The sequence below is a fragment of the Larus michahellis genome, chromosome 1 (genome assembly GCF_964199755.1).
Source record: "Larus michahellis chromosome 1, bLarMic1.1, whole genome shotgun sequence".
NCBI lineage: Eukaryota > Metazoa > Chordata > Aves > Charadriiformes > Laridae > Larus > Larus michahellis.
The window spans coordinates 150,991,684-151,019,442 of record NC_133896.1 but is presented as its reverse complement, the minus strand read 5'-3'; the positions used below and the strand labels follow the sequence as shown (position 1 = coordinate 151,019,442).

The following is a 27,759-nucleotide window of genomic DNA, read 5'->3' as shown; positions in this document are numbered from 1 at the left end:
ACCAGACTAAGCTCTCCTGACAAAAGGACTTTTATGTGAAAATGTCTCCGGCAGGTTTTTTTTCCGGCACAGAAATGCAAAAATTCATATCCCTAAGCAACACTAATCTATTAGAGGCAAACAATGGTGGCTCTAATGTTTTCAGCTTGTTGGGATCTCTACAAAAGTTTCTGCCGTTGATGTGTGTGTGCACGTGAGGATGTGCATGCACAAGTTTTTGTTCGAAAGTTATTGTGCTGAATTTGTTTTTGAATAAAAAATCCACTTCATTTCACTTCTTTATAAGAGGGAGGACTGAGGCACACATTTACATAATAAATTCTCACCACTCAATGAATAAAATCACAGAACAGCCTGGGTGTCAAGACCTTGCAAACTACTCCTGAGCTGCTTTTTTTTGCGCTTTGCCTGAGTTGCCACCAGCCCCTCTTTACAAGCTTTGAGAAAGCCAGCAAAATCACTGAGGGCTCCTGTGTATGTGCAAAAATGTGCTACTGTAAATGTGCAAAAATCCTGTAACATGTTTACACATTGGTTAAGAAAAAATAAATCTATGGAGACTTGTTACGTGTCACTCTTCAGACAGGGTAACTAGTAAGATTTTTGCACAGTTTATGAAGTTCTAGTGGAGGACTTACTAGAACTTACTTTTACTGGGAGTAAAAATGTGTACTGTAGACTTTGTCTAAATTAGGTGAAAGATGAGAAAAAAAAGGGGAAGCAATCGAATCAATTAAAAGGATTGAACGTTGCTAGCCAATTTAGCACTACATGGTAAGAACATGGCTTTTGCGAGGTAGGTAGGATCCTCCTAACCTGAGGGTGCTATTTTATTTTAATGGGAGCTTTCGGACACCAAACATGCATTAAATTCCTGGAACACATGAAACAAACCACCGAAGATAGGGGATTACGTAGAGAACAGACACATCTCAAATAATGAACCCACAGAGTAAAGCTGCCACTGACTTTCTTTCACCAGTTGCACGACACAGCAGTAACGACCCTCTGGAGGAAAGCGAGTTCATTTTCACACCTCTAAAGCTGTGTACAGCCTCTCAGGCAGCACACATTGCAATGTGAACCTTCTCAGAGCCACGCTTGTGAAGGGCACAATAGACAGAGGGTTCATTGAACTGGTGCGAAAGCTCCAAGCTGCTCGTTAATTCGAACAGCTCTTGATACAAGCTCTAGATTATTAGCGCAGTACGAACTCAAGGGTAAAATTAATGATTGTGACTTCTCATCACTGGTGAACAAACACACCACACAGGGCACCACTACACATCATTCGCTTGGCACCGACAGCTAGCGTACGAGGCCTTCTCCTGACCTCAACTTCCTCTCCAGGGTGTAGATTCACCCTCACACAGCAGGCCAGGGGCTTCAGCCTATAGTAACCAGAGATGGACCTCCTACAGCCAACCACGGGGCAACAAGTAAGCAAGTGCTAGGGCAGCTAAGCCTTTCTTGGGACTCTTCCAGAACAATGAACCCCAAAACGCACAGCCAAAAAACAGGACACACTGCGGACAGAGAAGCCCTAGCAAACCCCCTCTTCCACCATTCCCGCCTCAGCTACTGAGGGAACCCTCGCGAGACTGAGTCTTTTATAGCCGCGGCCGAAGAGAGCGGCAGGCCGCCCAGCCAATGAGCGACGCTCCCCGACGCGGCGGCGCCCATTGGCAGCCGGCGGGGGGGGACGGGCGCCTGGCCGCTGGGCGGGGTTTCCGCGCGAGTGGGCGGGGCGGAACTCCGGGGCGGTTCCATACGGAGTGGGGCGGGGCGGGAGGGGTGGTTGCGCGAGCCGGCTGCGTCGCTGGCGAGGGGCGGGCGAGCGAGCGAGGGTGAGGGAGAGCCCCGGCGCGAGCTAACACAGTCGCTCCGCTGCCGCGCGCCCGCCCGCCGCCCCGCGGCTCCCCCTGCTGGAACGCCGCGCGCAGGTGAGGAGGGGCAGCGGCCGCCCCCGGGTCTTAGCCCCCCCCGCGCGTCCCGGGCTCGGTGAAGGGAGGGTAGGCGGGAGGTTGTAGGGGACGTCCTGCTCCCCCACCCGCACGCAGGCACCCTTCTACGCTCGCATGCACCTGCCCGGCGGCGGTAGGTGTAAGGGAGGGCTTGCTGCTGTTCCCCCCTCCCTTCGCCCCGTGGGGCTGGGGGGTCCGGGGCAGAGCGGCGCTGCTCCCCCTCTTTCTCCGCCTGGGGAGCGCTGCTGTCCCTTCTTCCTCTGTCCACCCTTCCTCCTCCTCCCTGCGTGCTGGGGGTTCGGCAGAGTTTGGTGTTTCCTGTCCTTCTTCCTTCCCCCCCGCCCCCTTCGCGATCTCTCTCCGATGCACCGGGCGCCGCGCCGCTCCCCGGACCGCCGTTCTCCTTCCCCTCCCTCGGAGCTGGTGCGTTGTCTCCCCCGCCTCCGTTGTTTTTGTTTTTTTTTTTTTGTTTTGTTTTGTTTTTTCGCTGCCCTGACTAAATAGTCCCCACCGCTGCAGAGAAACACCGGGGAAGGTCCCGATTTATTCGGGACGGTTTCCAGGGCGGGAGGGAGCGGGTCGCCCTCCCCCTTCCCCGGGCTTGAAGGGGACTGGGCTGCGAAATGGCAGGGCGCCGGCGAGCCTGAGGTAACGGCCGTTAGCGGCCGCCGGTGACGGGGTTTGCTGAAGCGTTTCGGTGGTAAATTATTGAGCGAACCTAAAGTGACCACCTGGGGTGTGTGTGTGTGCGGTGTTAAATAATTTATGTGCGTCTACGCATGGATTTCTGCTGTTTTAACTCTCTGCGTTTTTAAAAGCGGGGAAGGCTTCTGGTTCACGCGTGGCCTTGATGTGTGCAGTTTGGTGTAGTGAAACGCTTGGATAAATCATCCAAGTAGTGCTGAGCTGCTGGTGCCTGCGCTAAAGGGAGCGGGTACAACACCAGAAGAGGAGGATAAAAGCAGAACCAGCCAACTCCAAAACCATGATAGTTATTGATTTGACACAATGTTGTGCATGCTTGCTGCTAATTGAATCATGTTGCTGCTGTGTTTTTTTTTTTTGTAAATTATTATTATTTTTTATTTCTGAATTCTTTCAGGCTGCATTTTTTGTGGAATCAAATAGCACAGTGAGAAGCCCTGATCACAACATCCTGATTTTATTGCAGCAAACATTAAAGTGATGCCCACATTTTCTGGCAAGGCAAGCAGTCCACTTTCCTTGCATTATCAAATGATATTTCTACTTTCCTGGCTGCCCTCCCTTGTTTGCATGTCGGACCAGCTGTCTCTTGCTCACAGTGGGATAATCTGTCTAGTTTGCAGCCTGGTCCTTCAGTCCTTCATGCACACCTGAGCTGCTCCAGAGAGATCTGGCTGCTGCTAAAATAATGGTAATGGTAGATTATAGTTTAGACATCCTTGCTTCATGACTGCTTAAGCCGTGTTAAACTGTTAGTGTCATTGACCTTATTGGTATCCCAGTCGCTTATTCTGGTAGTCTGGCAATCACCTGAACTTCCTAAATCCATGTAGACAGGCCTTACAAAACCTTGGAGTTTTGAGATCTTTGCCTCTCCTTGCTATTAAAGTTCACTCAGACTTTTATCTTCTCACCTAATTACTATTGCCTACCCTTCTGGCTTTTATTATGTCCATGTCCTGTTTAAAGTGCTGATGCTGATGATATTTTCTGACATGCAATGCTCTCTGTGTTAGCTTTCTATAGGTCTCTCAGTTGTCTTTATCTTTCATTGTGCTGAATTCAGGTTTTTCATATTGTAAAGCCTTTCACGGTTCTTTCTATTCCTGCTCATTATTTTGTTTCTTACTGAATTTTACCATCCACTTTGTCTGCTTCCCATGTACTTGTATTTGTTTCCTTCCTCATAGGAAGTGATTTCTGAGTTAATGTTTAAAGCCACAAACCTATCTGTGACGAAAGTTCCTCAAAACAGAGCATATTACTGGCATTATATGTGAGGTAATCCTAGTCTGAAGTTAAACACTTTGTGTAACCTGGATGTTGTGACCAAGTTTTGAATGCAAGAGGGTGTATTTCTGCAACGTTGTTGCTCTCTTCTGTTCAATTGTTAACCATGCCTGTTGGTTACGTTTTGTTTTGCAAGCTCCTCCATAAAGGTAGCGTGTTCTGCAATACAAGCTTGGGAAGAGAGATTTGACTGGAATCTCTTGGTACTGTAATAACAAAAGGTATTTTTCCTCTGTTGTTCTAAACACACCCAGGCAAGAGTGTGACAGAGATTGCTTCCAAGGAAAATTCAAAGCAAGTTATTTATTGCTGGATAGCATACTTGTATCAAATGTAGTTTATAGCGGGGAAAAACTGGCAGTGCCTTAAAAGAATGTAAAGTGTTAATGTTTGAGCTACTGTAAAGGATGATTTAGTGCTTTAGAAACAAATCTCCCCTCTGCCCCCTCCCCCCCACCTTTAGTTTTTAAGGTCAGTTGATTTATTCTCTTGCTCAGTTAGGACAGTGCGGTTAGGTAATGGCTGTGTTTGGCCAGTTAAGGATTTCTAATCCCAGGATATGGAACCTTCATCTGGGATAAAATTGAACTGTAGGTAACTTCTGTGTTTTGTCCTCGTGCCTGTGTGGCAGAGGTAGAGGAGTGATATGGTCATATCATGGCATTTTGTAGGGCTTTTGGGTTGTTGCCAGTTGGTATAGATTGAACATCTCTGCATGTGTGACTGTAGTCTGTGCTTTAGCTGCAGCTAAACCAGGAAAAAAAATGGTTGCGGATGGATCAAATACTCTTGCACTGAGCAGAGAAAGTTGAGTGATGCAGGTTTGTAAATGCTGTTTAAAGCTCTGGTCTGTCAGTTTGCTGCAGGTGGTTCTGCTGCTGCCATTACATTAGGCCTCACTGATTTCAGAGGGGTTTTGTCGAAGTGTGTGCTTATGAGTGGGGCCTTGAGTTGCTGGCTCCCTGAAAACAACTTTTGTATCAGTTCATTATGTGCCAGGTAATGCATGATCTTGCCTTGAGTTTATGATAAAATTGTGATGTTGGTGATGTGTATGTTTGTCCTTTAATGATCAAATTCATGTGAAATACAGCTCCTCCAGAAAAAAGACAAATTAATCTAACAAGTTTTATTCTCTGAGCCTAGACTGAGGTGGTGCAAGGGAGGTCCATGTAAGCCACACCAATGAGCATATAGTAGTATTTCTTTAATGTATTTTGGTACATGGGGGACTCTTATAACTTATATTTTTGGCATCAACTGTTAAAATTTTGTTTCCTTTAAACAGGAGTAGAAGAATAAAGAGAAGTTTAATTTATGAGAACTGTAAGAAAACTTAAATCACTTTGAAATGGATTGATTTATGATACCTCTGATATGTGAGCGCTACGTGTCGTGTTGCTACTGGCCAACTGCTGCTGGTGGACTTCAGCTGACTTCATTGCAGCAAGCCCAACAGATAGGTCCTCATCGCTAATAGAACATAAACAAGTGTGATGCTGAAATGAGATGAGGCTCCGAAATGGAACTGTGGCCACCGTGTTAGTTTTCATCACTACTTTCCTCAGTTTGTCCTGGTATACTGCATGGCAAAATGGGAAAGGTAAGTAAAAGGCTAAAAAACTAAACTGACCTTCATGTGGTTGTATGTCAGAGGAATGAATAGTATAGGCATGTGCACCGCTGCTGTACGTCAGCAGTCTGTAAACTGCTTGTTGACTAGCTCTGCTCCAGAAGGTATTGCCTTGGTGAGGAATAAACACTTGCCAGTAGGTTCATGAAAATTAACTTAGAGTGATCCTGTTTTAAAAAGAAAAAAAAATGTACCTGAAGAAAGCCAATGCTACTGTTGGAGGAAGGGGTTGGTCCAGGCTGAATAGTTGTGGTTTGGGTCTTTTTTTTTTTTTTCTGGTTTATAGTTGTAGGGAAAACATATGGTCTCTGTTTTTTGTTATTGTTTGGTTTTTTCCTGTTTTTTTTTGTCTTTTATTTTCTCCCCCCACCTTGTAACATATGGCCAATGGACCTGGCTGGAGAATGTTATTTTTGGTGCTGCTTTCTGTTTTCCCCGATGATTCAGTGATAGCAGTGGCAAACTGCCAATCAACATCATTGAAAGACTTGTCTTGCTGTCTTTGAATGAAATGTAAAATATGTCTTGTCAGAGTATGATATAAGAAATAAAGTAATATGAGTAAATTGACCAGATAATGGGAAATGCATCTATTATCATAACATAAGCAATCTCATGAAATAATTGAGTAACTATTATGCGTAACAGACTTCTACCTTTTTATTTATCTTTGTTGATCTTATTGCGCTACATGTGAACCTTGGAAAATTCAGTTTTTCTGAGGGTCAGGATTGTTTAGTGCAAGTAAGATGTTTTGGTTTTGTCCTTCAGTAAAGCAAATAAACTCGTTTAGCAATGGTTTCTAGAAGAAGAAAGGCTTTTTTGGTTTTGTTTTGTTTTTTCTTTATAAACATCTGATCTCTTGAAAAATAGTAGACTATGTCCTTCAAAGATCAAGTAATTTTAAAAGTCAGATTGCTACGTGGTTTGTTCTGACTGTTCTGCTGACAATATTATCTTCAGTTGTGCCTCAGGTCTAATAAGAGGAAGCAGAGGTTTTCCAGGAATACCGTCTGTTGTAGCACAGCCAAGTTGTAACCCTTATTTAAGCATAAAAGAAGCAGATGAATTCTGTGGCATATTGAATTTTTTTTCCCCATTGGACACTTGTAGGAGAAGCAGATGCTTTGTGGTGTTAGCTCTGCTCTAGCAGTTTGTTGGTAGGCTAGGCTTCTGAATGTAAGCAGCAGAAAAAATGTCAGGTTCTCAAGGCTGTGGTAATATATAGAACTTTTAATTGGACAACAAAAGTGTAGGTGTGCCAAAGACTGACAGGAAAAGGATATCTAAATAGTACTGTAAATAGTATTTTCTTCATTTTGACTAATACCACATCCTCTAGTTACATTTTATGTTACTGATTAATTTCTTGCTGAAGAACCTCGCAAGAATTTTGCTTTCACTTAAGCAAAAGTGTCTATCTATGAAATTCTTTCTCATGCTTTTTTCTTTCTTACTTGACATATGATTTGCAAGTCTTGTTCTCTTTTGTCAAAGTGTAACACAAAGAAAAGTCTCCATTAAAAGAAACTAACAAAAACCTGCTATTTAGAGAGTACTAGTATATATGGCACTTGGTGACAATTTAGGCTTTTGTTGGTCAGACTGCTCTAGTGTTTATACTTTTTCCCATATGAATGCTTAGAATCAATATGTTCTTAATGTTGGTATAAAAGTTCTGCATTTATCTTCTTCCAGATCTTGTTGTTGAGCATGAAGATGGTAATTTGTTAAATAAAAATCAGTGTAACAAGATATCACTAACATGTTAATTGTAAATCATGGTTACGAAACTACAGTCTAGATAACTTGCTCTTAAGGTGCTGCTTCAAGAGAAATTTATACATAGAATATTGTTTTTTAAATTTTATTTTAGTTTTTAACTTACGTTTAGCACTTTATTAGTTTGCACAGGTTGTATAAAACCAAAACAGATTTGAGTTCATTTAGTACCATGTTTTCAATCAGAGACATTTCTGCACTAACGGAATAGGTTCAGAAACTGATGGTATACATTTATTAAGAATTTCTTTCCAGCCTGGTATCATTTTACATTTATTTAGGAAGCCTTGTGGGATGGTGTCTTAGTTCATTGATAACACTTTTCATTACAAATTTGTGAGTGGCTCAATTAGAAGGAAATACAGTGCCTGCTGTTCCCATTCACCGAAAGGCTATGGGGTGTCATACTCTGATCATCATCTTTTGTTATTCATTACATTTATATGGCATGCACTAGATTTCTGTAGATATTTGTCAGTCTTCAGTCGACAAAGTAAATATACACTTGGAAAAAAAATACTATTTACACTTTTTAAAAGAAAAAGCAAGCCCCCAAATTGCTAGCTTCTCAGTGATAGCTAAAACAAATTTTGTTTTTTAAAAGCAGAAGCCTAGTACCTTGTTTATAATGACCCTAATCCAGTCTTCAAGTGATTAATTTTAATTGAGGAACTAAGATCTTGGATAATTGTTACTTAAAATGCAGAATCACTTGTAGAATAGCAATAAGACTGGAATGATGTGATATTTTTGTAGATCATGTCTTCCTCTAGTAAATATACCTAGTCCTAGTTTATACAGGATAGGATTTAGACACTTCAAAGCGATACAGACTTCGGTACTAGTTTAAAGTGCAAAAATTTGCCTCTGCAGAATGTTTGTTTACGAACTTTAAGGATATGCTGAAAAGTTGTCAGAAGTTGAAGGAAATACTCTGTCTGAAGTGCCATCACAGCATGGCTTTATCTTACCCAGTGGTCTGATTATGTAAATAACCTTTCCTGGGGCAGATATTGCTGTTTGGATGAAATGGCCAATGAGAGGGTTCTGCTTTTGAAGTTAACTGTGTTTGAAGAAGTTTGACCAAAATACCTCTGGTCGTTCAAAATTTGGCCAAGATCTTTGTCACTTTCTGGACCCCATGCAATGTCTAGAAGCACTGGAGTTGTAAGGAAGCAGTACAAGCCCTGAATATACCTGGGAAAGACCTCTCTTGTGGGATTCATGAAAAACAGTTGTAAGACTGCTTTCTAGGAGTTAAAAATGTGCTATGGTTAGCATGAATGAAGTAGATTTTGGAAATCTTATCAAAATGCTGATTACTTTGATGCACGAAAGGACCGCTTTTAAAGGATCTGCAGTCATTTCACATTCACAGTTAGTCGGTTCACTGTAAGATGTCCTTGAATTCCTCCTGAGACTGTGTTCTTATGCAAGTGATAACTTTATGCTTAACACCATCTCTTTTGACTGAATCAGGCTTTCTGGTACTAGTGACCTGCTCAGCATCATAGGTCTTAACCACCTCATTTGTGAGCTACAGAAATGGAGTGGTTTGGATTTTTTTATCCTAAAGGCACTGCTTTTAAGACAATCTAACCAGTTCAAAACAGTACTGCGTACCTATTACACCAGTCACAAAAATTACATCAAAGCTGTTGTGTGATATGTAGAGAGTGTAGTCTTGATGCTTTGATCTTTAATGTGACTAGTGGTCTGAGTACATAATGTTCCAGGAAGAGCATTATGCTCCATAATGCTCAAGAACCTCCTCTTCTTGGGTCAACAAACTTCCTGATACCTGTCACCAGCATGGAAATTGGGAAGGAAGGTAAATAATTTTACTGAATTAGGGCAGGTGTGGTAGGATGACATTCCTCAGCAAAGCATTCATCAACCTCATTACTTGCTTCCTATGTTAAATTCCTACTCTGATTCTGCTGCCTTTGATTAAAAAAAGAAAAAAAACCCAAACCAAAAACCAACCCAATAACCCCCAATATCCCCCCCCCCAAAAAAAAAAAAGTAGAGCAGTTTTTTGTTTAAAGTATGTGTGCTTTGTTCTTGGTGAAAGACAGTAGTTGGCAGTGTCTTGTGTCACTTCTAGAAGGCATTTGGCTACTTGAAGTGGTGAGGACGTGTATGGAATATGTATTGTGAAACTCTGATGCAACTTAACCCTTCAGGATTGTCTAAGCTACACAGTTTTCAGAGCAATCTGAAACTAGTAGTGTATGTTCTCTATTTCCCATGTAAAACATGTTCTTCTTTACAGATAAAGGATTAGTTGAAAAAGCATCTGATTTTCAGTTCATCCAAGGGCGATGCTGTAACTGCAGGATCTCCTCATTGTATGAGGATGGCTTATTTTGGTACGCTGATTTAAATTCACATGGGAAGACCTCTAAGAGGACTTTTAAGATATTTCACCAGCTTCCTAGTTTGCTGAATATTCACTCATAGTTAAGTAGTGATGGTCGTAGCTACTGTTTTGTTTTAAGCATGATATTTTCTCTCATTTGGAGAGAAAATGGTCTGGGCTGTAAAATAAAACTGTTGTCTTCTTTCTCCTCTGGCTGTTTTCATAAAATTAGAATTAGCGCACTATTTCTCAGGCACAATAATTGTAAGTGCTGAAAAATATCTAAACTTAACAGCAAGCATAAGAAAACTGAGACTAAAACAAAAAGCATCAGCCAATGGTGGAAAATTTTGGAGTAAGAACCAGGAATATTAATTCCCAGAGGGAGAAGAGTCCTACAGAACCATGGAGGAAACAGGGCAAGATGCATTTATTTATTTCCTTGGCAGTGGTTATGCAAATATTCTGTTTAAAAATAGATCAGAAATCTGAGAGATACATGTTAGTATTTTGCAACCGTAACCAACCTTACTTAATGCTTTGATCCTAAGAGAAGCTGTTATTCGAGTAAATGCTGATTACGGTCTGCACCTTCCAATTTTCAGAGTTCTGTGCTGATTTCCCACTGATGTGAATTTAGACTAACCAACCAAAAAAGTTAAATAGACTACAAACTGGGAAGAGTGGAGGTAGGGGAAGGGATGGGATGCTAAAGTAGAAAGTGCATGTAACAATTTATGCCAGTTTGTTTGGAGAAGAGAGGTCTTTTTTTCCTTTCTGTTAACAGGTCTGCAGATCTGTTGCAGACCTTCCAGGAGCTAAAATTAAAGGAAATAGGAGTTCCTTTTTCTTTTTAACACCAGCACATGAACATTACTCTGGTCTTTATTTAAAATACACTTCAAGCTTGGTTTCCAAAACTGAAAAAAAAAAAGGCATATAGCCTATTGATATTAAGAATAGGAGTTGAATTTCATTAAAGGAAATCAGGAATGTACGTTTGGAATGGTTACTGAGAGTCCTGTGCAGGTAGTGAACACACTGTCCCAGGTGAATTGAACAGAATATGTATATACCCCAGCTGTTCAGGTGGACAGTGTTTAGGTCTGCAGTGTCTTTTTGTCTTGTTTTGTGCCTGTTGCAGGAGAACTTCTCTGACACCAGTGCTTTTGGTGAGGTGCAGTGGCAAGAATCACAATCAAAGGGGCTTTTGCAGCACTGCCTTGTCCCCTTGCTTTTTTTTGTAACCTGCTAGCTAGGTTAGCTTGACAGTTTAAGTGATTCTAAAATTTGGTTGCTCCCAGAGCATTTAATGTGATCAGACTCAGCCAGCATCTTGAGGTACTGCTTCTGATTGTGGCCCTGTCCTCAGTGTTGTGGAAAGGCAATACTTCTGCTCAGTGTGGCTTCTCTTAATACTTCTTCAGCCTCAGTCTTCTATGCTTGCATGAATCCTCCAAAATGCTGGTTGATGCTCCTGTGCAAAGACTATCACATGAGTAATTTAGCCAACCCTGGAAAGAAAGTTGCATCTGACACAGCTGCTCGTACCCTACTGTAAGAGATGTACCTACTAAGAAACCTTTGCAATGGATTGTAAACCAGTGTGTATTTATCTTCTTGCTAGTAACTGTCTTCCTAGAGTAGTTACAATAGATACATGGTCACATTCTTAACAGTGAGGAAGAGGGGCTTCGCAAGGAACTATCCTAGTTTTGGTGGTGGCTGACATTTTCCTTAGTGAACCTGGGTGATGAGAGGGGGAGATTTCTTACTAAATTTCAAACAGTACCATGCTGGGAAGAACAGTGAAGGTAGGCAGAGATTGAAGTTTAAAATAATTTATGCAAATTGGAGACCTAGTCAGGAAGCAGGGGGTGAATGGAGGGTTGAAGGTAGGTGAAAGTCCCCAGACAAAACATAGGGTGCAGTAAAGCAGAAGAAAATCAAATGTATACCTAAAGAATGGGGAAGAAATTTGGTGTTGGGATTCTAGTTAGTAATGGCAGTTTATTGTAAATCGCATGCTAAGTGTGAGTCATCATGTTATTGCAGAAAACAAAAGAAATTGAACAGAAAAGGGGTGTTAAGAAGTAAAGAAGTATGACTTCTACCCCAGCAAGATACAGAAAATCTTCTCTCTGCTTGGCACTGTGTCCACTTCTGAATGGTGCACTGCAAAGAAAAGGTCCATTAGGTGAGGTTCAAAGGAGCAACAAGTGATTAAAGATCTAGAAAATTTGAATTTTAAGGGAAGGTCAGCGTCCTGACATTCCTTAGCTTAAAGGAAAGGTGTGAGAAGCGAGACAGGAAAGTAATTTTCAAATACTTCAAAAGTTCTTACCAAAAAAAACCAAAAAAAAGGACACAATCGGTTGTTTGTGGCCATAGTGAATAACAGGATATAAGGGACTGAAACTGAAAGGGAGATCATGGTTAGGTAGTGGAAAAAAAATTTGTAATGGGAAGTACAGTTACATACTGAAGTAGGTCATTGGGAGGGGTGAAGAATTGCCATGAACAAGTTAAACCAGTGATGGCAAGTCAAAGACCAATACCATGTTTGGTACCAATAGAGATTTGGGCTAGCACAAAAGGAGTGAGTTACATTGGTTTTTAAAGTCAATATGACACTCCCAAAATAAGTCTCAGGGAAGACCTACAGCTGGCAGCAATGTTCTAACTTTGAACTAGCTATCTTGCTGAAATTAGTCTTGAGCGGGGAGTTGGACCAGATGACCCCTAGAAGTCCCTTCTAACCTGAGTTATACTGGGTGTTCTTGACCTTTGTCAAGTTTCTCTTCTTGTGCCAAGAGCAGTATGATGGTGCATTTCATTACTAAATTACTAAATAATATTGATGTTTGCATTAGATGTGTGAGAGTTGCCCTCTATTATCATAAAATTTGATCCCTTAAAATACATAAAAAGTTTGCTTGTATTTTAGCAGATTCACTTAACCTTTTATTGTTAATGTCCACAGCCATTTCTATAGCTAGGAACCATGAAAATATTGTGTTAGAAAAATCCCCCAAAGTGACTTGTTTTTATTTTCAAGTGTGACTTTTTTTCTTTTTTCTTTCTTCATCCCCACTGTTTAGAGTAGCATCTTACTGAGTAACCTTATTCCTGATGTGTAGTCATGACTATATTTGCTGCCTCAATAACAAAAAAGCTTTTTCTGTTATTGATACAGCCTTGAGGATTAGAATTCTCTAAGTTGTTTCTTTTTAGGATGAGACACTGATAAGTCTACAATTTAGTTTTGTTAATAATGTTTTGTTTTCCTGAACATGGCAGAAAGTGAATGGAAAGTGGTTTCTTTGCTCACAGTGCAAGGCTTTATTCCATATAGTCTCTGCCTAAAAAGCAATTACTCTAGACAGTCTTCTAGAGCTGTGCTTCCAGCTGCTTTTCTGGTTGTCTGCTTGGCTTTCATGCAGTTTTCTGTCTATTCCTGTAGATGCGTCCCACAGACATGCCACCCATCTATCTTACAGTAAACAACAGAAAACCTGTTTTAGCTTGTAGCAGTATTTAATTTTACTATCTTAAGCTCAAAAATAATTTTAAAGTTTCCTGTGCTTATCATGCATAAATGTTGCTATTGTAGCCCACAGATACATCATGGTCTTACATATCAACACTGTGAATATGTGTGTTTTCTCAGACAGTTCAGAAATGGGCTGAACTAAATCTTTTTTCCATTACAAATCACTACTAAAGTAGTTCTGCAAATAAACAGCCCTCATACTTAGTTGCACAGCCCTAGAGACAAGCTTTAGAGGTACTGTTGCAGAAAGACTTGAATAAAACAAATTTGATTCCATCACATTTGACTTACAAGGTTGTTAATTTGCAGTGATGTGCAAGCATCGTGAAGCTTTGATCCCAAGTTGTTTGCAAGGAGGACAAGTTAGAAAGAATACGTTCTCAGAAGCAGAGCTTGTTCAACACAGTTGTCAAGGCACAAAAAACCAACCTCAGCAACCTCAACCCACTAGCACGTATGGAAATAATAATCAACATTCTGCAATGCTTGAATTTTGTGCCTAAGCTAATAAGAATTTCTAAAAGTTTCAGCTCTTAGCCTTGTTAATTGTGAGGTAGTGGCAGTCTTTTGACTGGTTATCTTTTGATAGATTAGTTTTCTTCTAATGTATTAAAATGTTAAACATTTGCCTGTGGATCTACTGTTACTAATCTAATTTTAATTTAGGAAGCTAGCTTTTCTTGCTGTAGTTCTTGGTGTGTATGTTTTGTTGGTTTCTGAGGGGAGGGAAAGCAATTGTGTAAAGTAAGAGTGTCTTGATTTACATGTACAGAAATCCAGAGTTACTGACCATTCTGTGGTAGAAACAAATCATGTTAAGTTTTCAGGAGCTTTCAGGTTGTAAGAACTGAATGGTTACTTTTTCTTTCTGTGTCATGGTTCTACTTTCCTGTGTGCTTTGTTTCCTTGCCACATATGTCTGTAGCTGAGTGAATCCATCTGAGAATATACAGCATATTAGCTCTCAAAAATCTGAGCCCTGAATGTTCAACAGAGTGTGAGCATATAGTATGATGATTCTTGGAGAAGATTTGGAATACAAACACCTAGGTTTTCCTGGACATGACTTCTTTTTCTTCATAGAAATCTTGCCTGGGCAGAAATCCTTCAGATCTTGAGCCTATTATCCCCGGATGGGTGGGTGCACAGACATCCTGTTGCTGACCAGGTTACTGCATGACCAGAAATCCCAAATGTGTACACAGAGATTGTTTAAGTGTGCACAATAAGTGACACCTTTGGGAAGTTTTATGTAAGTGCATATTTGTGATAAGTAGTTGCTGAGCAATTGCACAATAGTCCACATGCTTTTGGGGTGTCTGAGAGGAATCTACCACTCAGTTACTGCCTGGTTGGTTGGCAAACGTGTTGCGAGTCACTTTCTGGAGGATGTATAGAGGTGCATGTGTTGAAGAGTTTGTTTGCGTGGAAATGTCAAGGTTAAACATTTTCGCTTTGCACAAATGTATCTGTTGATCAGGGAGGCCCTAGATAGAAATAGGGGAGACCATTCTCAAACTCCTGTGTGGCAGAATAACTGTTTTCTCTTCTGATTTAAATGGGACACATACGTTCGTAGGTGGAGATGACCTTTTTAGGTTGGGGCTCATTTTCCCTTGTTCTCCACACTGCTTTACTGAGAAGGCAACTGTATACAATAAATGTGCAATTTTATATTATACAGAGACACTGAAAAAGAGGCTAATGGTTTTCCCTGTATTTGTAATACATTGCTTTAAATCTAACTGTATTTAACTTAGTTTGATAAAGTTTTTTACTTGGAATGAGCTATAACTGAATGGAAGACTTCTTTCTCTTGTATTTTGGGGATCCAGAGATGAATTGCATTGGGTTTTGTGGTATTTTAGCTATGCATAGGTGGCAGGAATCAAAGGTTTCAGTTGGGTGAAGTTGAGAGTTTGTCCTCATGCAGGAAAAAAAATGATGCTAGGACATTCACAATATGTTTGTATATTCGGTACTAATGGCTTTAAGTTGTTCGCTGGTGCAGTCATATTGATAAACTAATGACACAGATAATGAACATAGGATGGAATGTTAGGTGGTTAACTTTTTTCAAAAGTTGAAATGTCACTGCAGCTTCTTTTGCCTTAAGACATGCTGCTGTATCCTCTTTTTCCCCTCTGTCGCTCCTTCATAATTTTTTTTTTTTTTTTTTTGCTGCCCTCCTCACTTGGTTCAAATTCTGTGTTGTCAGTAACACTGTATTTCTGCAATATTCCTCTAAGTTTGGAGGAAACGGGCTGTTAGGACCGTGACAGAGCCTCCATCCACTTGGCCCTGTGGAGGGAAGGGCTGGAGCTCAGCAGCCGTGTTGAGCTTTGCTAGCTGTGCAGCCACTGCTTGTGTTCCCACTGACCACATGATGGGTGCAGAGCTCTGTGCTGCAGTACTGCTGTCTTTTGCCTAGATAGTGGTTAAAGGCAAATGCTGTTAATGCATGGAAAAGATATGTGTATGGGAAGACATACATAGGGGACAGCATGAGGAGTTGCGTGCTAAGGGTCAAACACTGGTTCTGCTGCCTGGGTTTACAGTGGCGGAGGAATGGAGGGTCCTGGGGGTGTGGATGGGAGTCTTCGGGAAGTGCTGGGGCCACTAGGATAGAAGTCCCTGTAAGTGAGAAGGCGTGGAAACAGCTGTAGGAAGACAAATCTGTGAAACTTGTGTGGATGCAGTATCTATGTTAGGGTTTGGGTATTCCCTCCCCGCCCCACAGTCTTGGCTCTCTCTAGGCATACAAAATTACCAGAGTGCCAGGTGAGAGCGCTGTTTTAAATAAAACTCAAGCAGACATTTACACATAAATTGTATATATTAGTTCTTGATTGTTCATGATACTGCTGGTTTAGGGGAACAAACTGCTTGTGATTGTGTTCGTGGGTGTATTTTTGTACTTGGTCCTTTTTTGAATTAGTAGAGAATAGCCTTCTGGGTCTGGCAAGAGTCTGTGCTTAAGCTGTTTGCTTTTATCTGTATCTGGTCTTGTGGTGCCTCTTACTTAGTGTTTGTACGTTTACTGTCATCATTAAATGTGCCATAGAGCAAAAAGTCATTTATGGCTACTTTGCTATGTTGTTTATTGAGATGTTATAGATACATTTTTTAAATGGAAATTAAATGTCTAAGTCTGATTGTTAAGCCAAAAGGGGTGTTGCCATTTGTGGTATTTAAGTGAAACTGTGGAGTTGGTGGCTGATGCAGTTGACTGTACCCTTCATTCTCAAAAAAAGCTTTATAGCAGATTGATTTATCTACTGCAATATAATGGCATAAAAGTAATGGAAATGTCTATCCTATGGCTGTATTGATTTGCATCTTTCAAAAGTAAAAATGGAATTTTACATACAATTTTTGTAATGCAAACAGTTTTTTAAACAATCTTTAGCAAAAACCAAAGCCTTTCCTGTAAGGGAAAATCAAAACATACTTTATTTCAATTCATCTTTATTAAGGTGTGGTTTTATAGCCCCATGATGCTTCTTGAATATCTTCTGTGGGAATAATTCCTATGCTGTGTTAGTTCTTCCACAGACTCTTTGCTTCCTTGTTACAGAAAGGATCAATATGAAAGTTATAATTCTACTCAGAAGCCTTAACCCATTTGAAATACAAATGGAACCACATTTCCCTGTGGCATTGTAGCATCACAAACTAATGTTCAATAATATTGACTAAGAGTAGTGTAATGGGAAAATAATTAAAAATATATGATTAACAAGGTGATTTGGGAGAGTTAAACCAAAATATTAATTTTCTGCACTGAGTATTTTGGATACACTACTTCTCACAAAAAAAACCATTTTGCTTTCTTATACTGTGTGACATATTCCAATGGCCTTAGTCAAGTCTAACTAGAAACCAAGTAGTGCCTTCTCTAACCTTGTGAAAACGTTTGTTACTGCTTCTAGACCACTCTCTTCCTGTTTATGGCTTTGTTTGCCATGATTGAAATTCTGATCTGTTGAAGTATATTATTTGTTCTGTCATTTGCATATGACATAAACACGTCTGTTCATCCTCTCCCTGTCCTTGATTTTTTTAACCTTTTACTCATTTTCTTTTTATTCATATGGAAGTTGCCTGTGAAACGATGGCAAAACAAATATGATACATAGAGACCATGTTAGAGTTAAGATTAAACTAGTTTCAGGTGTCCAGCTAGAGTTGAATTTTGAATTGGTGTAATGCCATAATTACAAGCTTGAGATACACTAGTGCTCACAATTACATATTGATTGGCGTGATGATCATCTCTTAAACCATACCTGATTCTGTCTGTTTTTTTCAAATGCAGACCTATCTGCGTGTATGCTTTTCCTAACTAGTATTAAAGTCTGCCATCAGTATTCTCTAAATTATGGTTATTATTTAAGATTTCTGGGTGTTTTCAGAATGAAAAGAACTAAACTTGCACTTTTTTCTCAATTTTTAACCAAAAATTTTTTATTTTATCCTTTGATTGATGAAGTCCCTCAACATTAGGCATTATGAAAGGCACTGTCTGGCTTTGGTTCCAGCTGTTAATGTTGTGTTATGTTTGTTAACATTGTGTTATGTCAGCAACACAGTTTACTGGTGTACCAAGAGCTGGAGAAGGGAAAAAAGTAAGTTGATTTCAGATCATTTTTGAATTTTCATATGTGTGTACATCATGAATACAAGGAATAATGCATGTAATCCTTGACTAAAACTTTACCTCTTTAATCTTAACATATAGCTATAACTGTAGCTATTAAAGCAGGAAGTTGGTGTGAGGGCATCAGATATGTAAAAGATATTAAAAATGTGTAGAATACAGGTTCAGTTGATGACTGGCCATTTGCAAGATGTGAGTGACATGATTAGAGGAAGCTTGAATGATTACCAAATTGATTTGGAAAATTGGTTTACTGTTTGTGCACCCTAGTTTGGATAAACAAACACTTTCAACAGAAACTTTTTTACCATGAATTCTTATGGAAACTTGTTTTCTCTTTCAAATCCCTTTTCCAGTTTTAACTTATCAAATCAATAACAAGGAGAATCAAAGACCCTATTTTCATGAATTCTTTTATGGCAGAGAATGCTATTTTGGTAAATTGAATTAGAAATTCAGTAGCTTATAAAAAGGTGGTATGCAGGGAAATATTTTTCATTTAAAAAAAAACATAACCAAAACCCTCCAGTAATTTGAGATCACTAGATAGTATGACTATTTTGATTTGATATCTTAATATAGGTATGTGTGCTTGTTTGTAGAAAGTAGCTGAAAATATTGTCTGATTGAGATCTGAGGAGAAACACGAGATCTCACAGATGACTTGTAGTCGAATTGACTGCAAGGGGTTGAATTACCTAAAGGGTAATTACATTTGTTTACACTGTCAGCAAATCTGTATTTCAGGTGAAGAGGTTGTCTCTTGTTCTTTTTTAACAGATGTGAAAGAATTGTTTTACCAGGGTTAGATTTTGGCATATTTAATGCTGAAACTATGATACCACACAGATGCCAATAGCTACATTATGAAGCCACAGTCTGCTAGGATCAGCATAAGTGGTTACGGCTTCTTTCATATGTCTAGTTAGAAATGAGCATAATTAACTATTATGTACTTTTAAGAAGATATTCTTGTTTATTGGTAGCAGTGAAGTGTGTGCATATATATATATACACAAACACATATAAACTAAATGAGGAAACAAACACAATAAATGGATGCAATACCTATGCTTAATACAGGCATTTCTGCAGAAATGTACAATGGATTGGTTTATTCTAATATGATAAAAAAATACAATGGGAATGCTTTCTTTCAGCTAATGTGCTTTAGTCCTTCAGTGTTGCCAAGAATGCAGGCTAGATATCAACCTATCCTGTATCTTAAAAATAAAGTGTGTTGCAGTGGTATGATTAACACTTGCCTGAACTGGAGCTTCATGCTTGCTTGAGCAGTAGTAGATCTTCTGCATAAGATTTTAGTCAGAGTTGTAGCATGGCTTTTTAATTGACAGTTACTTTGAAAAAATAATCATAACATAATGATCTTTGTACAATTTGTCACTAGAAATTGTGTTCCTGTTTTTGTGGTAATAGTGTGATGTTATTGTTGACCATTTCCTAGTTTCTTTTACATTGTTGTATGCTTTGAGTCTTATGCAATGCAAGTAAGAAATATCGAAGTGGAGGGGTTTGGTGAAGGTTGTTTGAAGGTAATTTTTTCTGGCGCTGTAAAGAGCTGATGTCCAAATTACATGAATTCAGTGGATTGCATACTCAGCTGAGCTCTTTTTCTATTAATTTCTTAAACTGAACTCTTTGTGCTATGTATGTCTACACAAAGTTGTGATAATTTTCCTTGTACAGCTTTGCTTTTTAAGAATGGAATCTATGAAGCTTTTATTTATTTTGTAGTGTTTCTATTCAGGGCTAGAGATATGTTAAATGCTGATTACTTATTGTGGAGCTGATTTAGCATATGATTTCAGTGACCTTTTTATATCACTTTCCCTTTTAAAGAAGAAATTCCAGCAGAGTTGACAGTGCTTCTTAGCACTGGGAATAAAATAAAAACCAAATAGGTGGAAACTAAAAAGCCCTCAGGACTATATTCATCCATAGAGTCCCAGGCAATATTGTGTCTTAGGCAAAGAAGTGTGAATGCTAGTTAAGTTAACAGTCAGATCAGGACAAAGAAATTGCAAATGTGAGATTTCTTTATTTTTTTTATGTCATTGTAACTTGCTGTTCTTTGTTTTAAAAGAAGACCTTCAGCTCAAGTGCTGCTAATAACTCTTCTCAAACAAATCGTGTGTTTAATTATCCTTATTGTCTGAAGCCAATGCACAGACAGAACACCATATGCTTCTGTTGACTTGACCTCCTTAGTTGTGGGTGTCTGGGTTTTCCGATATGTTATTCTTTTTATTCCTTGTGTCCAAAGGAACATTCAGACCCCCTGTGAGGCCTCATCAGCGGAGATTTGAGAGTGGTGTGATAGTGGGTTTTATAACTGTATAGGAAACTTTCTAAATTATGACCTTTCTGTATTGAACAATTTGTATATAGAGATGAAGAAGAGCAATTGCATCTGGAGACATTTTAAGCTGTTCCTGGCTGCTCTGTCCAGCTCTTAAAATACTTCTTAAGTAAATGATTCATTAGTTGTCACAATTCTACTTTGGCTTCTTTGACTTTCTGATTGCTTAGGATTGTTTTTCCTCTAGGAAAATGTTTTATTCGGTAGCTTTTCAGGGGAAAAAGAAAAAAAAACAAAAAACACAAAACAAACAAACAAAAAAACCCACAAAACCAACAAACCAAACCTGCCTAATGTACTACTACATGCTTCCTTTTGGATTGGTTAACTGTAGCATTTTACCGTATTTATATTAAAGATATAAAAAATGGGAGAGGAAGTGGGTTTTCAGAGTCCAATCTGTTTAGTACTTCCATTTTTCTGCTTTGTTTGTATATGTGGAATCTCTGAGAAAGCGGGGGGGTTACTTTTTCAAAAGATTGTTTACAAGTAAACTGATTCTGAAATTTACATTTCAAAATAGGAGGGTTTTATTAGTTGATATTACAAAGGATCATATTCAGATTGCTTAAAAAACTTTAGCGAAAACAACTTCAGCTCCTGCTGCAAAAGAATGTTTAAACAAAAGTACCCGGACTGAGATTGGATCAAGCCCTGAAAGTTGCAAAGCAAACACGCAGACTTGTGCTAGTGCATTAGAATTGGAGAGAAGAAAAAACATTATTTGTTTATACAGATCCTTGAAGTGCAAAATGTGAACAAGTTGCAATGAAAAACTAAAATTATAATTCTTATGTTATTTTTTAAACATAAATTTAGAAAAACCTGCAGAATCTTCACTTAAAAATAAACTGTTTTCACAGTGAAAGCTATTTAAATAAGCAATTTAAAAAAATATTTCTAGTCCTAATAAGTATATTTGTGTGGAAAACAAGGGCAATAAACAGTAATTCTGCTGGATTGTTTTGGTAGATTGAAATACCGGATTGCTGAAATGACCTGTCAATTTGAGTAACAAGATTAAGGATAAAAGAATGACTTGCCCACTTGTTTTCCTAAATCTTGATACAAGACCTTTTTTGTTTGTTTCATGAAGCAGAAAATGTTTTGTCATGATTAGTTGGAAGTATTTTTCATATATAAATCATCTATCTTACTTTACTATCTTTAATTCCACAGAATAATATACTTATAAAACAATTGTGTATTCTCTAATCCCTTCAAAATAATAACATAGCTTTATGAATAGGCATAGCTATAAACTCTGTAACTAAAAAGGCCCACAGGATCATGTGTTCAAGGAGGACTGATAAAAAATTGACCTTGAGCAGTTTTCTTAAGAGCTTTTATTTATAGCATGCCTGTTGTTAGCATTTACAGTATACAGCTTTATTCTGTATTTGCATGGTTGATTACTTTTCTGCTTCAGATTTTATAACTTATCATAACTTGCTTATAAAAGGTTTTAATTTCACTTAAGAGCAAGGAAGCTAATTAGTTTATGGGGAGTAGTCATCCATGTTAATACATTGTAACATTTCAAGGACACGGTATACCAGTTTTTAGGCAGTTTCCAGACAAAATCAGAATCTGATTTGTAAGCACACTTGAGATTTAATTTTGGGGGGCAATTTTTAAGACCTTCTTTACTCTTCACTATTTGACATTGCTGGGTATAGATATGATTTGTGCCTATGTACAGGTTTTGACACTTGATAATTACCACAGCTTGTTACAATGTTTTGCTGTTTTTTATAAGCCTAAATGTCACAGGTGGATTCTGGAACATCTTAATATCTCTTTTGTGTGGACAGAGCTTTTTGCCATGACTGTATGATTGGTTTGACAATTCCTCTGCTCACTTCTCCTCAGTCAGACATCTGAGAATGCAGCGCTTGATTTGTGCCTCGTGAATATCTTCTGAGCTTTGGAGTCACTTCCAAAGGGCAATGGAAGCAATATTTGTATTTCCTCAGTAAATGCCACTATGTATTTCTTGTCTGTGCATCTTTATGTGTATGCTGGATGATTGTACAGTGCGAGCAGGATCTTGTATCACCGTATTGGGTAATTGTATTTACAGTTAACATTTTGCAAAACCCACACAAAATAAGAAATCTAGCCTTCTTCAGTTTTAAGATTAAGTTGAAAATTACTTAAGTACTAGTGTAGTAAGAATCTCTTTTGATTTACTAGAGGAATTTGGTCTTTCTATTTTTGATTGACAGTGGAAATAATTTAGTCTGCTACCTATTAACGTAGCAGGATTTTAATTTAAAAGGATAACTGTTTGATCAGGTGATACTACAAAATACTAGCTGGTAAGGTACTTGAGTATTATGGATCAAGCATGGTCTGAGAAATACATGTTGCATGCATCTTTGTGGGAATGAAGTGCAGGTCAGTGCAGGTATTGTCCTGATTTACTGGGTACTGATGTACTTGATACCACAATTTCATGGATCACATAAAGCATCTGAACTGCTTTGGGGGGAAGTGATGAACTTATTTTTTCACCTTATGTAGCCGAACAAAGAAATGTTCTTGTAAAAGCTATGCCAGGTTGAATTGGCTGGCATGTTGACGGATCCCTAATTCATTGAAGGGTAACCTGCTTTTGCCACACCCACTGACTACATAAAACTCAGCATGGAAGGTCTCAGTCCATTAAGACCTCTATTTTGTATCAACCTGTGAGTTGACCGACATCCTTGATGCAAGTGTAATGAATTAATACATGATGCTTGTTACTGTCTCTGACCTGTGGCATGATGGTAACTACTGTGGGGTTTTTATAATGGGAGTAAATGAGTTGTATAATAACTAATCACAAAAGTACCTGAATAAGCACTTACTACAGTGTATTTTCACAGATGTAAGTGTTTATTTAATGGCATTTTAATAAGTCTTCAACAGAGTATGCACAAGAATGAGACACTTGCTATGGAACCTGTAACTGGTAGCACAAATGGCTTCAGCTGAAGCCCCCCCCCCTTTTTTTTGAGAAGGTTCAGGCTGTGTTGGTTTTGAGTGAGGGTCTAAGGAGAGGGAGCCCTGGGGTTGGAAGAAGAAAACTGAAAGGGTTGTCACTAGGATTGGCCATAAACTTAACTATTATATTGATGAATTTAGTACTGTTGCCAGTGAGATGCTGTTCATTTGAATAATGATTTTAATATCTCCCTCTTGGATAGATGAAAGGTCCTGCCACATCAGGTATCTGTTCCTGCCCTTACTCGTTTTACTAATTGAATATTTGTGTGCAATGCTTTGTTGCCAACCAGAGCCTTTTGTCTGTGTGTCAAACGGCAGTCAATTCTTCCTGTTCCTATTTAACGTACAAAGGGGGTGAGAGGTTTCAAGAGTTCTTACTTGGATAAGAGTAGGAGATATAAATCGGGCCTACAATGTGTTAAAGCTAAGTCCTCTGTACTTGTCTTGCTCTTAGTTGAGCTGAATTTATCTGCAAAATGCTTTTGTAAATTCAAACTACGGCATGTTATCTTGTTCCTTTACTTTGATGCCCTTTTTTATCCCAAGGGAAAGCTCTTTGCTCTTAAAAAGTCACGGGTTGAAGTACATAAACAGATCAGACTAGTAGTAGAAGACTCAAAACTAAGAAACTAGATGTATGCTAAAATGTTCAGAAGCTCCATGTTGAGCTTAAGAAATTGTCATCTGATTTAAAACTTAGCTTATGAGCTGTCTAAATTTGGAGCAAAAATCAAATAATGTAATTGAGGCTGTCTGTGGCTAAGAGGAGAATGGACTGAGTTTGTAACTTAGGCTAATGGTGTCTCTTGGGAATGACTTTCTTTTTTAACAGTTGTTTAGTGGGAGAGCCATAAATAACCCAGAGAAGGAAGAGTAGGCTGAGAGCTGAGATTCCATCTCTGGTCAAAAACTTGCAAAGCTTCACAGTTTGGTTTGAATTTTTAATTTTCAAAATACTGCATCAACTTTCAAGTGAGCTTGTCTAAATTCTAGGTTCTGCATATTTAGGAGGACATCTTGCAACATGGGAAAAAAGGTTGAGAAAACAAACTGAGTTAACATAGTGCTAACTTTTCAAGAAGTGCGCAACATCAAGCCAAGCTTCTGGAGTTTTGCTGAAACTACTCAAGTTTAAGAGAAAATTATGAAGAATTAATGCTTTCAGTTTTCAAGTAATTTCTTAACAAGATATTTTCATTTGAAGTAGGAGGGCTAGTTATTTTTATTTGATCTATTTGGCTTCCAGAACGAAGTATGGAAAAGCATCGCCTTCTTGTTTCAATGTAAAATAGCATATTATTCTTAAATAAAGATATGACTGTATGCTGAAACTATTGGAGACCAGATATGTTTGATGTTGGCTACAGCTGCTATTAGAGGGATGTTTTATTTGTCAGAGAACAGGTATTTTTGGGGTTCTTCCATCAGCTGTACAAGGCCAATAACTTACTGTCTGAATTTCTTCCTCTAATTTCTTAAATTACTCTAGGTTTCAGCATAAGAAGAAAGGTCATTTATAATACTGTAGAAACAGATATTTTTTTCATGATGGTGACCACTGATCTCTGTGACTGTTTCCCTTACGGTTTTAGGCCTGGTGTTTTCCTTTTTACTGTAACAGCAATGAAAAAAGTGGTTTGATACTTTTGACAAAAAGTCAATTCAATTTCTTTAGGTTTTAGAGAAACCTTTGAACAATAAAACACTAAATGGTCAAATGTGTTTTGAAAATATTGCCTACACTATTGACTTTTTTGTATATACAATGCTTACCAAACTTGAGGTAAGTCGAAGTTTAAATAAAAGTAGATCCTTAAACTTAGACTTGTAGGTTCATTCCCGAGTACTTAAAGAGTCAAGAATGCTCAAAAATCAAATTAGAGTGTTTATAAACTGATGCCTTAAGGGACACTTACTCTTCTAAAGTCTGGGTCTGAAGTGGTGACTGCTATTGGTGGTACTGTAAGACCCTAAGAAGTATTTTCTCCTTTGCCAAGTGCCTTTCAGTATGAGATGAGATTTGATGTTACTGGTTTGTTTGTTAAGTAATAAGTATCTGAGCAGTTGATCAATGCTTTGAAGTACTGCAAGTATGCTAAAGATATAACTGTTAGAAATTTAAATTTAATTTGTTTTGTTTCAAAGTACAGGCAGTCATATTCAGAAGGCCAAATTACACATTGGTCTCAAATACATAAAAAATGCTAGCCGTGGTTGTGTTAGAAATGTAAATGTTTTAAATTACTTAAGTTCTTGCAAAGGATGTTTTTTACTTTGTTTTGTGTAAATAACATGAAAAAATACTCATAGGGTAGTTGACTTAAAATATAATTATATTTTTAATGTTAGCATTTTTTAGTTTTACTTGTCTGAATAATATTGTGACTTAACAAAAAAAAATTGTCATACATTTTTGAAGGATGGGTTTCAAGAGTTTACTTATCTTTTAGAGCAGCCTCCTTAACCTAGATATCTGGTTGAAGCAGCTGTAAGAAGCTGACTACTTTGAACCAATCAACTAGTACTTCTTAAAGGAATTCAGAGTTTTGAGGTCTCAAGTACCATAAATGCAATACCAGTACTGTTCACTGGGAGCCTCAGAACTGAACTTCTTTGTAATACTTCTACTGGGAAAAATTTTACAGTGCCACAGTTGTGAAACTATATTCTTTGCTCAAAAACTGCTATGATAATTTATGAAAATAAAAGTTTACTTCTGCATGCATAGTTTTAAATTTCTTTAGAAAGAAATTAACTAATTACCTCTTTTATTTTTGACATATTATATTAATTGTAAATTAAAGGTGTTATAACAGCTGCCTCCTCCGGAAGTGTTATCTCCGCAGTAAGGGATTTTTATTGGTAGTTCTTAATATGAAACTACAGTTTTCATTTCTTCATGTGATAAAACTGCCTTTTCAGTGGGGCTCTAAGTTTCTTGTAGTTTTATGACATATTTTTAATTTGTTGTGGAGTTATAAAGGTCCTCTAGTTCCTATTTTTGTATTACCTACCTGAATTAGGGAGGCAGAAAAACCTTAATCTCTGCTTAAAAGCTGAGTTTAGCAATAAGATATTTCTGATTTTGCATTATGGAGTTTGCTAGGTGGAGGTGGCAGGGAACTACTGCAGTTCACTCCTTGATGTATTCCTAAGTAAATTATTGGTCCTAGGCCTCTGCTGTTCCTTAGAGCACCAGAATCATTGGAGTACTGTGTGTGATGTGCTGCTATCTTGTACTAAGTGTAGGAAAAGAAAAGGTCTCCAACAAGAATTTGTATAAATCAAGAGAGGAAGACCTGAATTCATCCTACCTGAGGTGCTGGAGTCTGAACTATGTGTTCCATAGGCTTCTTGCCATTTTCCCCGGAGAAATACAGACTCTGCCACAGACAGGTTTAGCCCTTTCGAAGTAGGAAGAACAGAAGTACCAAACTTTGCTATCTTTTACCATGAAGAAAGACAAGAAGGGAGACCTGGTGCTCCAGGCTGCTTTTGAGGCTATCCACTGCTATAGAAACCCTCAATAAAACCTTGCAAGTCCTTTTGTGGGTCACCTGTTCTTCCCTGTTTAGACAGAAGTTAACAGGGATCTATATAACCTGCTATCACCCATTCATTTTGGGGAGGGAATCACTCTCATACTTGAGTGTGGCTTCCATACTAGTACAATTCTATATTCATTTAGCTGTTAAAATATTTTGTAACCTTACTGTAACTAGTAGACATGGTTCCAAGCAATCTTTGATTTCTTTGGGTTATCACTGGCAAGTAAGAATGCCCTTTGTGCCAGAAACTCCAGAAAATTTTCCTGGCCTTCTCAATACTGCTGACTGAAGCACCAAGTCCTGTTTCAAATAGCAGTCTGGATTCAGTTGTCAGTGTTTAGTGTGCCTAGTGTTGTATTGTGGGCCAGCATCTGTGTTCTGGGTTTGTTGGCACAAAAGGAATAACCATTTGGCTTTAATGAAAAAAGGAAAAATAAGGCTGGCAAGGGAAATGTTTTTAAGAGGTAGTGAACTATGTTTTTATTTTTCTGTCTTCAAAACAGAGGGCATTTTAGCTAATTATGTTTTCTAAACATAATCAGAACAGTACATCCCAGCTACAAAAAAAAGAAAATAAATGTAAATTGAAAGAAGTTCAATAAAACTGGAGGAAATGCAGCATTATTAACAAGGGAAAGTTGACTGTAATTCTTTTTTTACCCCATGTGTTACTGTAATGTAGCAACAGGAAGAGATTCAAATTGCTTGCAAAACCTGTTTCCCTACCATTGCAGTACTAAAAGGCTAGGAATTCATAGGTAAATAACAAAAAAGATATGTCTATGGATGAAAGCTGTGTGGTTGGAATATTGATTACATGGTTTAAAATCACTTAAAATACTCCAATCCATGTCTGTAGATGGGCTGAAGGAGAGTCATGATGGTGAG

General features: G+C 38.4%; 1 protein-coding gene across 2 annotated transcripts in view; it reads left to right on the top strand.

Moving 5' to 3' along the window:
• Positions 1-1,777: 1,777 nt before the first annotated feature.
• MGAT4A (alpha-1,3-mannosyl-glycoprotein 4-beta-N-acetylglucosaminyltransferase A) overlaps positions 1,778-27,759 on the top strand; it is a 72,499-nt gene continuing 46,517 nt past the window's right edge. For both annotated transcript variants that reach the window (XM_074608793.1, XM_074608801.1), the window contains exons 1-2: positions 1,778-1,943; positions 5,248-5,562. In XM_074608793.1, the coding sequence (XP_074464894.1) occupies positions 5,469-5,562 (94 nt within the window). In that variant the 5' untranslated portion in view covers positions 1,778-1,943; positions 5,248-5,468. The remainder of the gene's footprint in view (positions 1,944-5,247; positions 5,563-27,759) is intronic.